The sequence below is a fragment of the Scophthalmus maximus genome, chromosome 22 (assembly GCF_022379125.1).
Source record: "Scophthalmus maximus strain ysfricsl-2021 chromosome 22, ASM2237912v1, whole genome shotgun sequence".
In the NCBI taxonomy this organism is placed as follows: Eukaryota; Metazoa; Chordata; class Actinopteri; order Pleuronectiformes; family Scophthalmidae; genus Scophthalmus; species Scophthalmus maximus.
The window spans coordinates 7,537,029-7,551,738 of NC_061536.1; the positions used below are offsets into that span (position 1 = coordinate 7,537,029).

Here is a 14,710-nt window from a genome sequence, read left to right on the forward strand (position 1 = left end):
TAAAGCTATAAATGAATTAATAGAATTAGACTGTATTATCAAGTCAAATTGAATCAATACAGATTATATAGCTATTTTTCCCTTTTAAAAAAACCAACCATTGCCCGGAAGTACTTCAACTGCCCCGGATGTGTTGATTAGCTACAAGAAAGCAGCGGCTAGTAGCGGCTAACAGGGGCTAGCATTAGCTGTGTATTTGGCTGATATTACCTCGAATCTTTAAAGCATAATTGTGTGAATTTAAAGCGTTTTCATCTTAAATAAAATATGGGTGCGAAAACATAATTCAATAAGCCCAACGCGTAACGACGAAGTAAAAAAATAATACAAGAGTCCCGTAGCCGACAACGGTTAGCACAACTCCAGCTACCAGCGAGATACCAGTTAGCTTTGTCCAGACATCAACAGCCATGACTCTGGTAGTCGGTCGGGAACCCAGAACGACGGCGGGGAACCGCATGTCCAAAGTATTGGATGCCGAAGAAGAGGACGAGTTCTACAAGACCACGTATGGAGGCTTCAACGAAGTGAGTGATTCAATTGAGTGACATAAGAGTGAGCTAATAGGTTAGCTATAGCATCCAGCTAGCCTGTTGTATTTCAGGGCTTTTCATTATACTCCAAAGGGGACAAGGTAGAGTGATGTATGTACCTAGCTAAATTTATTTTTATTGGGTGGACAGGAGAAGAACCCATTAGCAGATGATAGCTATCAAGTTTGGTAACGGGAATTATTTGGTGTGGATACTCTAATCCATTATTAACTTCATTAAATCCGCCTTTTCGATCACAACAAATAAATACAGGGATAGGAAAAGTTACAGAGATAATTTAAACAAGGTTAATTTGCTTGAGAAAGGTACAAGGAGGTGTTGTGAATATTCACAGTAAACATTATTAACATTCATGTGGTGGACAAGATACTAGAAACATCTCTCATGACACACCACATTAGTCTCAAAAAGTAGAATCAGCTCACCTCAGTTCCAACAACATCATCCTGAAGGTTAGGATTTATTTTACGGACTAATAGCTGAGTGTATTTATGCCTCAAAGTCTCTTCAATGTCTCAGAATATGGAATTTTGTCTGTGGTCATAGTAAAATATCTGCAGTTAATACTTAAGCTTATATTTAGGTGTCAGAAGATCAGTTTTACTTTGCTTTTTAATGCCTCTCATGATTGCAGGATATTGAGAGTATGTGACAAATAGCTATTTGCTTTGTTTACTCAGGTCTGAGTGGTCAAGTGTGTTTTGAATGCAAGCAAGAAGTGAAAAATAAATGTATACAAATTAAAAATCCATTAAACATGAACGAAACATCCATCATGCAAGGCACCCACAATGGACTGTCAACAAAATGTCCCTTTAGGTAACTGCCACGCCAATGTGATTCATCTGAACACATGACCACAACCAACTCCAAAATATCCTGGCTCAGTCCATCTTTAGAATTGACAGATCTCCGAGGGCCAGAGGAGCGTGCCAGTCTCTCTTGCATCAGAGCCCAAAAACATAGAAGAAAGGCTACAGCATGAAGACGTTAAGCTGAAAGTGTCACAACATCACCTGCTATACTGTCACAACGTGATCTGAGGCTCACATGTTAGGATGTTCACTTGTCTCCTCTTCTTCACAGTCCAGCTAATTTTCCTCTAACCTTCTGGATCTACGGTCAACTCGTGTAGGGGGATTTGGCAACGGCTGCTCTGGCAGTTCTGACGTTAGTCTCAGCTGAGGTTGACAAGAGTAGATGGATAAAAACTAATACTGAGACGCCTCCGACATTTCCGTCAGCACGTTTAGAACACACTGTGACACTCTGCCCGTTCACATACTTAAATTAAAATGCTAGTCAGATTGATAATGTCAGCCAAGTGTTTTTAACTCTTGACTGGCTAGTTTGCCACTGCAGCTTGTTTGTGTTTGGATATATGTCATGATTTTAATATTACAATTACGCAACTTTGCAGGTTTTCCCTTTTTTATGCACTTAGTAATTTCAAACAGACATTTTTTCTTGTTTAGCCTCTTAGAAGTCATGGTAATGTTTTTGTCCAGTGCTACATACACTTCAAGAGCCTGATAGCTTTATCCCTTTGAGGTTTGCTTGGTGTCTACACAAACTTTACAAACTACACTGCTTTTATGTATTTGTTTGTGTTTTAGGTCTGGGAGTGTGTGTGTGTGTGTGTGTGTGTGTGTGTGTGTGTGTGTGTGTGTGTGTGTGTGTGTGTGTGTGTGTGTGTGTGTGTGTGTGTGTGTGTGTGTGTGTGTGTGTGTGTGTGTGTGTGTGTGTGTGTGTGTGTGTGTGTGTGTGTGTGTGTGTGTGTGTGTGTGTGTGTGTGTGTGTAGCCTGTGCATGAATTAAAACCAAACCTATTGGTTGAATTGTTAGGATTCCTCTTCAGTAAATCTCCTATCTCTATGTTTTGCCAAACTGAGTCTAGGGTCTATTCCTGAGTGTTATGTAGTCTGTAATAATCCTATTTTATAAATTGTAGAGTAAATAAAAATTCATTTTTGTTTCCTTTCAGGAATCGGGCGATGATGAGTATCACGGCGAACATTCAGACACGGAGGACGAGGTGGATAGTGACTTTGACATCGACGAGGGCGACGAGCCAGACAGCGACCAGGAGGAGGATGCTCCTAAGAGGAAAAGTCGAGTGGTCACCAAAGCTTATAAGGTAGCAAAAGTCATTTCAGCAGCTGTCAAACGCCGAATCCAGACCCTGCATTGACACATTCATTTATTATCTCGTGAAGTGTTTTTCAGAGCATATGTGCAATAACTTTCTGCCCTTTTTATTTTCATGTACCTGCACATATTAACCACTTCAAGGTGCTTATTACTCTGGTGGCAAGCAATGGCACTCGAAAGAGTGCAGCTCCACTGGAGCCATTGGCTGCCAAATGCTATACTCTTAACAGTAGCCAAGGGAGCAGAAGGATAATTGATTTAAGTTTGGCCCCACACTCTGGAATTAGATCACATTATGACCACGACCATTTCTAACTTGCTGTTGGGAAATTTTGGACTTTGCTGGTTTGTTACACATGATTTTTGTATTTGTTTAACTCAAGGAACCTATAAAGGTGGCAAAACCCAAACCCAAGAGACCCTCCGAGGAACAGAAGAAGACCGAGAAAACTAAAGTGGAGCTGAAGAGGAGGATTCCACAAGAATTCCAAGATTTTAGCGAGAGTAAGATTGCTTCAAAACACCCTCAAAAGCCACAATTTGTTTTCAGACACATCCTTAGCGACACAATTCTTCATCGTTGGTTTGAATTTGAGCCGTTTGCCTTAATCGTCCTTTAGCTCGGAAGTCTGTGCGACAGTCCACCAGTGAACACACCCGCAAGACCAACCTGCGCCTGCAAGAGCGTCAGGATGCCCCTCGGAGGAGGAGAGGTGCTCATCGCGACCGGCCACTTACCCAGGACGAATTGCTGGCTGAGGCCAAGATTACAGCCGAGCTTAATATTCGATCACTAGGTAAGAACGTTTGTGAAATTACCCAAAAGTTAATGTTGTGCCAAGTATTTTTTTTTTTTGCTCTTTACATCAAAAGAAGCAATATAACCATCTGATTGGTTGTTTTTTTATTACAAATAAAGCAAAACTCATATAAATATGACTGTACTGACACACAAATAGATGACAATAGAAGCGGTAGTTTTCTTCATACCAACTCAATTGTCTAAGGATCTTTTGAATTACAGTAAGTTGAGCAGTATATCCTCCTAAAAGGACATGATAATATCAGATAAAACTTTATTAGTCCCTCTATGGGGAAATGTGTCATGTTATAGCAGCAAAGGGGATAGTAAGAACAGAAACATCAGTAAAAGAAAAAAAAAAAAGTAATAAATAAGTAAACCTGGTATATACATGAGTATTTTTTTTAAATATATATATATACATTGTAAACCAAATATATACAGTGTGAACATAATATATAGATACTGAAATTGCACAGACACATTGGCTTATGCACATGTAATTAAGTTCAATCTGAGTGAGACAGTTGTGGTCAACCGGGAGCAGAGCTGCTTGTACAATCCAACAGCTACAGGAAGGAAAGACAAGCGACGCCTCTCCCTCAGAGACATGTTTATTCCATTTCCTTTCTAAGAGCTGTGGAAGTTTCAGAATATAAAAGTAGGTTGTGACTTCATGAGACAACATGTGTGGAACAAATGCTACCAACTTTATCCAGAATAATTCTGAATCCATGCAGTCCATCTGCTAAGCAAGGAGATATTGTTGATAACGATTGTTTAACTAGTGATTATTGTTACCAAATTACTTGAATATACCATTATATCGTCTCAGTTGTTTCACTTACTGACAATACGTGTATTGATGGATGCCCCTATTAATTTTGATTTGTGTGTAGAGAACTACGAACGTCTGGAGGCAGACAAGAAGAAACAAGTCCACAAGAAACGCCGTTTTGAGGGACCAACCATCCGTTACCATTCAGTCCTGATGCCCCTCGTCTCTCACTCAGTCCTGAAAGAAGAAAATGTCGACGTTGAAGGGTGTGTATGATCTTGTGCTACTCATACCTCTAGTTCTTCTCTTTACGTGACCTGTTATACAGGAAAACATAATAATTTGCCGTTATTTCAAAGGTTGGATCAGGACGTTCCTCAGACTGCACCACAAAATCCCACCACGCCTTCCCAGCAGCATGCGGGGGGCCTGTGCTCCCGGACCTACATCACCTTCAGTGACGACGATGCTTACAAGGCGGCCTTCGCGCGCAGCGCACAGTCCAGTCCTCCGCTTCCCGTCCAGGAGGTTTGTCCTGTCACCCACAAGGCCGCACTGTACCGTGACCCAGTCACTGACATACCTTACGCCAACACGCGAGCCTTCCGCATCATCCGGGAAGCGTACCGCAAATATGTGGCGGCTCACGGATTCCCAAACACCTCGGGAGGGATGACGGGACTTGACTCCTCGGCAACTAAGGGTGCTCGCCAGAAAATGCTCGTCAAGCAGAGTGCAGTTGCAACATAGGTCAGTTTCCTAAACAATTTTAGGAAAAAGGTTCGTATTTTTTTATTTCTCAGTTCAGGTACAGTGACATAAGGGAAACCATGATCCTCCTCCGCCACCGAACTACACTCTAAATTACATCTCATCTCGATCCACACATTGTCCCTGGCATCAGTTTCAATCAGTTGCTGTATTTACTTGAACTGCAAAAACTGTCTTCTCTGTGTTCAAGAGTTCATTTTGTACGTCAGCACACCGGACAAATCCAGACTGAGCGGATGAAAAACTATGACTTGCCTTTGGAATTCAAAATAGGTTGGCATCTGCACATCGGCAGCTTTGACCGTTTTTTTTTTCTTTTTTCTTTTAATGATTTGCCCTTTTTACTGTTCAGATTTTCTGTTTCTACAAATGTACATACTTTTCAACAACAAAAAAAGAAAATAAATATTTGAAACTTTGAATAATTCATATTTAATCTATGAACTCTGGTTTATAAGACTTTTCATTAACATCAAACACTGAAAGGACCCAATAAACCGCAATAAACTTCAACGTGATCAAAATACTTTTTAGCCTTTTTTTTCAGAAACCCCCTTTACACACATCATTTCAACCCCATCATTGAAATCGCAGGAGATACTTGGCATTCAAAGCTGTGAATCCTCCCATCTATTGTCCATCGCTAACTTTTAACAATTGTCGAAACTTGTTAAAGCCTTCAACTTTTAATGTCGTTACTTTGGCAGCTGATTTACACGCATAGAATACATTTGTTCTGATCGTGGTGCTATCATAAACATGGTGAGATGTTTTTCTGTTTTTTTTTCCTGTTCCTGGTTAATGGCTAAGTGGTTTTTGCTCCAGTCTCGAGTGTCACAGAAAACAACGCTGTTGTGTTGATCCTTCCTGGACCTATTCTCTCAGGGTACAATCACAGAGTCACCCTGAACACCACTGAGTGCTTGACTAGTGTGGGACCTTTGAACCCCCCCCCCCAGACCTGCCATCGCAGCCTTTCTCCGTTACATAAAATCCCACTGGGAGACGAGAATACATGTCAAGGTTTAGTCAAACAGCTTCTTGTGTGTAAAATAATGAAGAATAAAAAAACAGACAATTCAATTAGCTACTTTCAAAAAATCTTTGAGAAAATAATGTGGGTTTTTATTTTAGCTGACGCTCGTGCTCGATGAATGAGGAATGGCGGCTTGGTGGTGAAGCTGACCTTGAATTCTTTTTCAGGTACCGTTCCTGCTGTGTCTGCCTTCATGTCAGTTAAGCCCTCAGCAGATGGTTATTTTTTTTTTTACCTTTGCAGGAAGGCTCCCAGATTTCTGATTTGACATTTCTGCCAAAAGTACTGTGCTGCACTCGAGCAGATTTTCTCCCGCTGAGCCTGTAACGTCCTCATGATGTTCAGCAGAGCATCTCGCTTGAGAGCCAACCACATCTTCATTCTGTTGTAAGCAATCAGATCTTTTGATGCCTGATCTTCTTTCTGTCTGCTGGTTAGGAGACAATGCAGTTTACATGAACTCATTTAGAAACCACATCCCTCGACACCTAGCTACTGTGCAGGCTTCACATTGTATGTTTTGTAAACCCAGTCTGTTTTGTGGATTGATGGAAAATTGGAGGAGAAGCTGCTGACACCTTGAAGAATTTCAACCATTAGAACATTGTGTTAAAATGGCTCCAGGAACAATAGATCAATGTGCTTTGTTCTTCTTCAAGTAATTGATGTGTTCTGTCTATTTAATGGCAGTGAATGGTGATAATTGTCTGTTTTAATTTATTTTTCCGACCCAAATTATATTCTCACGTCTTTGTTTTGTCTGACCAACAGTCAGACCAAGATAATCAGTTTATTATCATCTAAGAAAAGCATCAAATGTTAGAAAAGCAAATGTCTAGATAACACAAAACAGGTAACTGTTGTTTACTATGTTTCTTTTATACTAACAGCAAAACCAGCTTGCAGTAAGGTTTGGCAAGGTTTGGTTTGGTACGTAATGTATACTGTTGGCAGGATTTATTCTTCAATAACTGGTGCCAGAATCATATTTCCAAGTGCCCACGCTGTCGTTGGATGTGTTAATGGGAGGCTGTCACTTGGCTCAGGTGTAGTTAGAGACAATGCATTATCAAGAAGCCGAGCCACTGAGGGGAATAAGTGAATAATAGATTACTTAAATGCACTTTGCATGAACATGAATATTCTTTTATAGTTACCATTTCTACCAAAACGGTGCATTTAAAAAGAGGAAGGTGGGCAGCTCAAACAAAGCCGAGGCTTAAGGTCAAATCTCTCTCACTGCTCAGTCAGATAGTTTGATGCCGGTGACGTGAAGAGCAGGGGTGGACCAGCCATCTGGAAGTTGTCATGGTGGGTCGTCTGACAGCCCGAGTGTGCAGAGTTGACAGGTTTAGATTCAGTCGATGGCTGACAGACGAGACTGACAAGACAAGATAAACTAACATGGAACGACAGAGGACAGACAGAATAAAATCTCCCCAGAGCGATGGGACCAAACGACGAGTTGATTCACATTTTTATTAGTTATTCAAATTAGCCGAATTAGTTATTCTAACAGTTACTTTAGCAGTTCAACACAGTCCAGAGGAGGATGAAAGCCCCCCCGGAAAGATTGCCAAAAAAAAAAAAAGGAGTGGTGGGTTTAGGAAAGACTCAAGTAATTTCACCAGACTTTTATGGTCAAACAGGAATTATAATTTAGCAACGACTGTACCCACAGTTTGTGCAATGTCATCTGCACAATTGTCACATTATCTCACAGTGCCGCCCCCGATACAGATACAGATTTCAAAGAACATGCTGCACAGAACCATGTAAAAAAAAAAAAAAAAGAGGGTTATTATGGTGTTGCTTTACATTCGCACAAGCAGCAGGCACAACATTGGTAAAAAGAATGTGTATTTTTTTTTATCATGCCTGTTCAATGCCATCAACCTCAATACTTCTTTAAAGCACTTGCTGCCCACATACTGTGCCACTTGCTTTGGTGAAGAAGAGAAAAAGAAAACGCATTAATTAAGATAAAAAAAAATAACAAGTTGCCCCCTAAAGCGGTGATGCTGAATTCAGTGTCAGCCTAAGCCAGCATCTCTGGTGGATAGACGGATGAAACGCGTATGCAGTTAAAATATTTAGCTTGCAGTGGTTTTAATGTGTAACTTCTGAAATGTTCCTCATATCATCCATATCATTTGTCTCCCACATAGTGCACAGTGCATACGGCACCAACTGAACAGTTTTCAGAATAGGAAGAGAAGGAACTGCATTAACACTCGTTTCTCGTGTGGTAGTTGCCATGGAGACGAGTGTAGGTGGTGTACTGTGCTTGTACTCCTTCCCTTGTCCTCTCCCCTCTTCTGTTGCCCACCCTCTCTGTTCTGCTATCTGCAACATCCGCGCAACTTTCGGTCTTTCGTATTTACTCGCGTCCCCCCTGCTCGACTTGCATTCTGCCACATTTCGCATTGTTGCACCGTCTAGTTTCCAATTCTCACGCTTATCAAATTTGATAGGCGGTAATTTAACGGAAAAAAATGAGCAACGAGCTGATATAAAGTTAAACTGGGTTGAGAACACTCAATCTGCTCGTGTTTATAGATCATTTTCTTTAAGTCTTAAAAATATATAATGGCTAGTTCAATATTCCATGACTACAGACCTTTTATGTTAAATGTCTTAAATGATTTTGGATTGTTTTTATTCCATAAATGTGTTTCTTGCTGACCGCCCAAGTTCTTATACTGTATGTTCTTCATCAGTCAATTCTTTTTTCTTTTTTTTTGCAGAGCAGCTATTTTTTTTTCATCAGTTTCCATGGAGATGTGTGTCTTTTTCTGTGTGTGTGTGTGTGTGTGAGTGAGTATGTGTGTCTGTCTGTGTCTGTGTGTGTGTGCATCTGAGGGATTGAGTGAGGATTGAGAGTGAAAGAGTGGGGATGTGTCACTTCCAGTTTATATTTTTGGTTTATTGTTTTAGGGCTGCATGTGCCGTCCACTGTCCCGCGTTAGTATTCCGACAAACTGTAACGTGAAACATGATCTTTAGCTTCTCTTCATCCTGTTCTGTCAAACCTCCTCCCACCCTTCTTTACTTGTCTACGCTCGTTTTATACCAGGAAGGTAACGTGAGAGGACACGTATCATTATGAGACTCTAGTGTAACCATTGTACGAGTGTAAATCACAGCCAGTCTAAAAAAACACAACTGTGAAAACGAATGTTCGCCTGTTTTCTATTTTAGTTTTAACCTTTGTTGGTTCATTCAGATGACTCTTACCATTTAGGAGAACGTCATTACTAATGTCTCCAGCCATTCTACTCCCACATTTTGGTTGTGATCTCGAGGGATAAAAACATAACTAGGTTATCACGCATTTATGTAAGAACCTTCTTTATATATAGACATGTGCCCACGAAATGATCTATGACACACTCAGGATTTAACAATTAGCAATATATATATATTTATTCAACATGTTCACATAGCAAATCATTTCAACCAGAGCAATTGCTGTTGTCTTTCTGGAGTCTGACTTTTTTTTTTTTTCCAGCGACCAGAATAAAACTGATTGCAGACTATTAAAATCCAAATGAATCATGCACAGACTTTAATTTCTCCTGTCTGTGGGCTACCAGGTTTCTTTTAAAAAAACAAATCCATCACTGAGCACCATGAAGGACAGGGTCACATTTTTTATTTTCAAGGCTGTATTGAACCATACTCGTGTGCCCATATGTACACTGAAAGAGATACTGGTCTTATTATTATTGTCCTCCAATGCTGCTGTGAAGCGATCCCTTCCCAGCAGAACTAACATGTAAGAAATCATGGACAAAATTTACAGTATCATCCAGTGCAAAAAAAAAGGGAAGGATCCTAACTGGAGGGTCCGCAATCTGAGTTATTCGAATCAAGTGTGCACATTCTAATGTTCGGCTGTTGAAATTAACCTTTTTGTGTCACTGTACCTCCACTGCATTGCAGCAAGAAAAACTCTGTCCCTTGTGTTTCTTTGCTAAAAGGACTTTTGGAAATTACTCTCTTCATTTGGCAAATCAAGATGCATTTGCATGCCACTGTTTTCAGTTTGTGCTTGGAAAACCCCAAGTGGAAACTAAGAAAAATCTAAATATATTGCAAAATGGTTTTTACACTTGGGGAAATGCTGTGGCTGTATCCCTAAATGGGACTTAAGCGCAAATTAAACAGATTTAGCAAATGAATGATGACGTACAGAAAACCAAATGAGATAATTTATCATCACTCAAGTTTCTGCTCCAGGAGAGCTGGAACAAAACCCCCTCAGGAATGTGTGGACCGATGAGGAGACTGCAGAGTCCTTTTAATAATACAGTAAACAAATGTATTGTGCACTCCGTCCTGAATCTGTCCTTCAAGTTAACACGTTCATGGTTTTCCCAAGTTTGAATTAGGCTCGGCACTCTTAATTATTTAATTTCGTCGTGCAATCTTCTTCTGCTGTGGTATAACGGCTCCGGACTGCAGAATTAGTGCCAACCTAATATTATTTTTTGCTTGTGGGTGAAAAGATGCATAGACTATTGATTTTCAGTTAAAAATGTTCCACACATTTAGATGCAAATGTGGGTTCAGACTGCTGAACCCACATTTGATTCTGCTGAATTTAAAGGGGAACGTCCTCTTACAGTATGTACTCTGGTTATTTTTTCACATGGGAATACCACTCATTCTCCGGAGATGGTTGTATAATGTCTTCGGTGCGTCTGTGGGGAGTTTGGGACCATAACCCTGATGATGTCACAGCGATGTAATCAGGGTTATCTCAGTTAAGGCTTGAAGACTAGAGCTGCAACAGTTATTCGATTAGTAAACGATTACAAAAAGGGTTAGGTAGATTTCATTTCAAGTAGATTTATGGGGGAAAAAGTCAAAATTCTCTAATTTAAGCTTCTTAAATGTGAATATTTTCTGATTTCTTTGCTCCTCTATGACATTAAGCTAAATAAATTTGGTGTGGACAAAACCAAACATCACCTTGGAATTTGGGAAACATGATCGTCATTTTATGGACCAAACAACTAATCGATTAATCGAAAAAATAATCTACAGATTAATTGATTATGAAAATAATCGATGCAGCCCTATTGAAGACAGAATTTTTAAATGGAAAGCTATAGCGTTACAGACTGACATGGAATTTGAACGGCTTGCTCGTTTACCAGACTAACTTTGGTCTAGTGATCATTCGCGAGGTGAAAGTCAACTCAGAAAGTCAGGGACATTTTTGGTGCACAAGATGCAGAGTTGCTGACGTCATTCACAAAAACATGGCGGAAGAAACAGAGCATTTGGCATTCTCCAGCAAAAAATTGTTGGGTTGTCCTGCAAAAAAACAAAAACAAAGTCAAAAGTAGATGACACCTTCACAGTGGAGTTGGGACTTTTGGGGCCTCCGGGGTCTTGTGATCAGCTGACATACAGGAATGAATGACTGTTTCTTTTCTTTCTTTTTTTTTTTTACCCACAATCACCCTCGTCACCACCACTGCACCTCGCAGCTGCCTGTCCCCGTCTCACTAAGATGTCATGTGACGTTTGCTCCGATGGTGGATCACAAAACTATGAATAGCATCACGTCCCCACCTCCTGCCGGCTAAAAATAGCTTCATGTAAATTTTTCTCAGGTGAGCAAAACTTCGCCCGTATTAAAAGTGCACATTTGACACTCTAGTGGACGCACATGAACTTTGTCACCCTGCTCATCCTCCGAGGGCGGGCGGGCGGTCGGTCCTTCGGTCGCCGGGTCGCTTTTATTTTCGGGTGTTACAAACTCGAGAGATGGAGCAGCGGCGCGGGGCGGAGGCGGTGGTCTCTCTCTCTCTCTCTCTCTCTCTCTCTCTCTCCCTCTCTCTCTCTCCGTCTATCTCGCGCACTATCTCCGCCCTCGAGGGAGAGACTACTACGTTTACCCAGCGCCTCTCTCCACGCACTGCCGTTGAATCAGAACCAGGTGCGACGGACCGCGGGCGCTGCTCGTGATGGATCTGTGGATTACGGGGACGTCGTTCTGAGCCACGGACGCTTTCCAAGGTTCACACCCGCCGAGCGACAAGAGACGAGGAGCGCGTTGAAAGAAAAGAAGAACGAAAAAAAAAAATAATAATAATAATTGTGCGCCCGTAAAAAAAAATAAATAACCGTATGCGATGTTTTATCATTGAAGAGCTTTTGCGGCGTTAGTGTGCAGGGAAGGGTCCGTGTGTGCCGCTCAGAGTTGGCGTGAGCCATCTTCATAATGATCACCTCATTTTAATAATCGGCACGGTCCGCGTCGCGTCGTCGATCTCTGCGCGTTGCTTCAACTGTCAACGTAAAGTGACGAGCGACGAACTAATTGGTCGGAGCCGGAGCGCCCGACAGGAGTTCACGATATTCCCAGAGAATAAAAAAAAGAGGGGGAGGCAGTGGGGGGGCTGTTCGAAGTCACACGTGCCCAGGACAGACGATTAAGATGACAAGGGCCGTCCCCACGGGAGAGTCTCGTCTTCACCGAACACGCTGCGTCGGGATCGCGTCCGAGTTCCTGGGTTGCAACAGAGTTGGAGGACAGGCGGGCGAGAGAGGGAGGAGGAGCCGAGGAGGGCTGCTGCACCGCCGAGCCACTGCCGACGGACACGCGCTGGCTCCACTGGTGGACTGAGCTTTCTCCCTTCACACGTTGACAACGGCGTGTATGGACACACTGCGGCGTACAGGTGAGGGCCCCGCCCCCAACACAGCACACTGGCCCCGATGACTGAAGCACAGCTCTGTCTCCGAGAGGACGACCCCGCCGGCCTTCGCCTGGACACCGTCTCTCAGGTCTGCACAAACTGATTCTACCCTTTTGTCCCGCAAAAAACACAAGAGAGAGCAAAAGCAACGCAAACTTGGAACCTCAGCCCCTTCCCAAGTGCCCTGGAAACACCCCCCCCACACCCCCACCCCGGGATTCAGTCTGCAGCCACAGATGTAACTAGGCGGTCAAGATTTCGTCACCAGGAAGTCCTGTGATTTTGGGTAAGTATCAGACACATGTGAAGTGCAACATTTCAGATATGTTCCCCGTGTCACGGTGACGTGTTGGAGACAGCCGGAGATGCTCACTACTGGATGTGCTTAAGGTTTTAATACAGCTGTGAAAGTCACGGATGCTGCTCAGGTGACCGGTACACCTGCATACAGAGGACAGGTGATAGGTTTATCAGAATTGCTTTATGGAATTTGTTCTACTTGTTTATATGGCGATATTCCCCTGAACATGCTCTCGAGGTTACTCGGCAAAAAAACTAAAATGATCCGCTGAAATCACGGGCTGTTAGACAAGACCATGTATGGAGGGTTTGGGCACATAAAGCTCCGGATATGCAAAAGGCCTCCTTTCAGTATCACATGGAGAATTTGCACAGTATATGAAATACATTTTGTAAATTGCGGGGCATCCAAAAGACACACGGGTGTTATTAAACTGCTACATTTTTGAATTTAAAACCTGCCAATTGGTGCAAAAACAATTTTTATTTAGCTAAAAATGTGTCACCCCAAGTTATCCCCAAGGTTCATATTCTACAAATGATGATGGATATCAAATTTCATTCACGTCATGACACGATCATGAGTAGAATATTTCCACTAAGGAACGTGGTCGATTTGTGGTCGGCTACTCTCGAATCGGCACCGATTTCTCTGATACCCGCTGTTTGATGATTGGCCTTCCGTCATCGAACACCTGCACAAACTACAGGGGAGTTTCTGGGAGCTCAGTTATGAATAATGTGGTGAGATGATTCTTTTAGTTTCATGCAAGTTAGAATAATGTAAAAGACTCTTAAGGTTTAATGTAGACACTTAAATCACAATGACATGTCGCACAAACGGACTTGACCGTGACGTTGGCTGTGTCACTTTTCCTTCTCCATCTCAACGGGCAGGACCAGATGTAGCTGATGATTAGACACTTCATAACACAGCGGCGATGATCTACTGTAGATAGGCCACCATCTTCATGGTCCATTATATTGCACTGCTAAACTAATGTGGGCTCTTTTCTACAGTTCCCAAGCTTAATGAAAAAAAATATAATGCAGTGCAGAGAGAGGAGCTTGAGCTGATGAAATGTCTGAGGCTGCACATTTGATAGAACAAGATAAGTCCAGCTCACTCTGACTCATTGCCCCTTGCAGGATTTCCTTGTCCTCCTCCATATGAGACGCCCCTCCGTGCAGGATAAGAACTACCTCGTACATTCCCTACACGGAAGTATTTTTGTTAGCTGAGTCTTGAACGTCTATTATCAATCTTTCTTGTGAACTGGTGAGAATCTGGTCTCTTTGGCCTGACAGCTGGCGAACAGTTGATTCTCCTCCAACACCAAGTTTCCCCTCACAATTCTGCTGCTCTTCAGCCATCTTCAATCAAATGCACAGAGGGGGCTTTCGCTCGCTGCCAAGGACAGAAAGCCTTTATCAGTCTGTTTGAATATTTTCTTAAATGTTTTTTAAATAAATAAACATAGGGATGCCAGTCAGCGAGCTCCTGGCCTGCCTGCAATCTTCCCTTATTGTTTTCTTTTGCCTCAGGCCACGACGTGCTTACCCGTCCTTGCTTTTTGAGGGTAACCCAACAGAGGAAACACA

General features: G+C 42.2%; 2 protein-coding genes across 5 annotated transcripts in view; both read left to right on the forward strand.

Moving 5' to 3' along the window:
* Nucleotides 1-126: 126 nt before the first annotated feature.
* vps72a (vacuolar protein sorting 72 homolog a) lies at nt 127-5,582 on the forward strand. The gene is made up of 6 exons (XM_035621180.2): nt 127-527; nt 2,539-2,691; nt 3,089-3,209; nt 3,326-3,502; nt 4,407-4,551; nt 4,645-5,582. The coding sequence occupies exons 1-6, from the start codon at nt 411-413 to the stop codon at nt 5,033-5,035; spliced, it is 1,104 nt and encodes a 367-aa protein (XP_035477073.1). The 5' UTR covers nt 127-410; the 3' UTR covers nt 5,036-5,582.
* A 5,698-nt stretch (nt 5,583-11,280) lies between these two features.
* LOC118292070 (ras/Rap GTPase-activating protein SynGAP-like) overlaps nt 11,281-14,710 on the forward strand; it is a 36,216-nt gene continuing 32,786 nt past the window's right edge. For 2 of the 4 annotated variants that reach the window (XM_035620727.2, XM_047330207.1), the window contains exon 1: nt 11,281-13,094. The gene's annotated coding sequence lies outside the window, so the exon portion shown is untranslated. The remainder of the gene's footprint in view (nt 13,095-14,710) is intronic. The other 2 variants (XM_035620730.2, XM_047330206.1) reach the window with 2 other exon arrangements.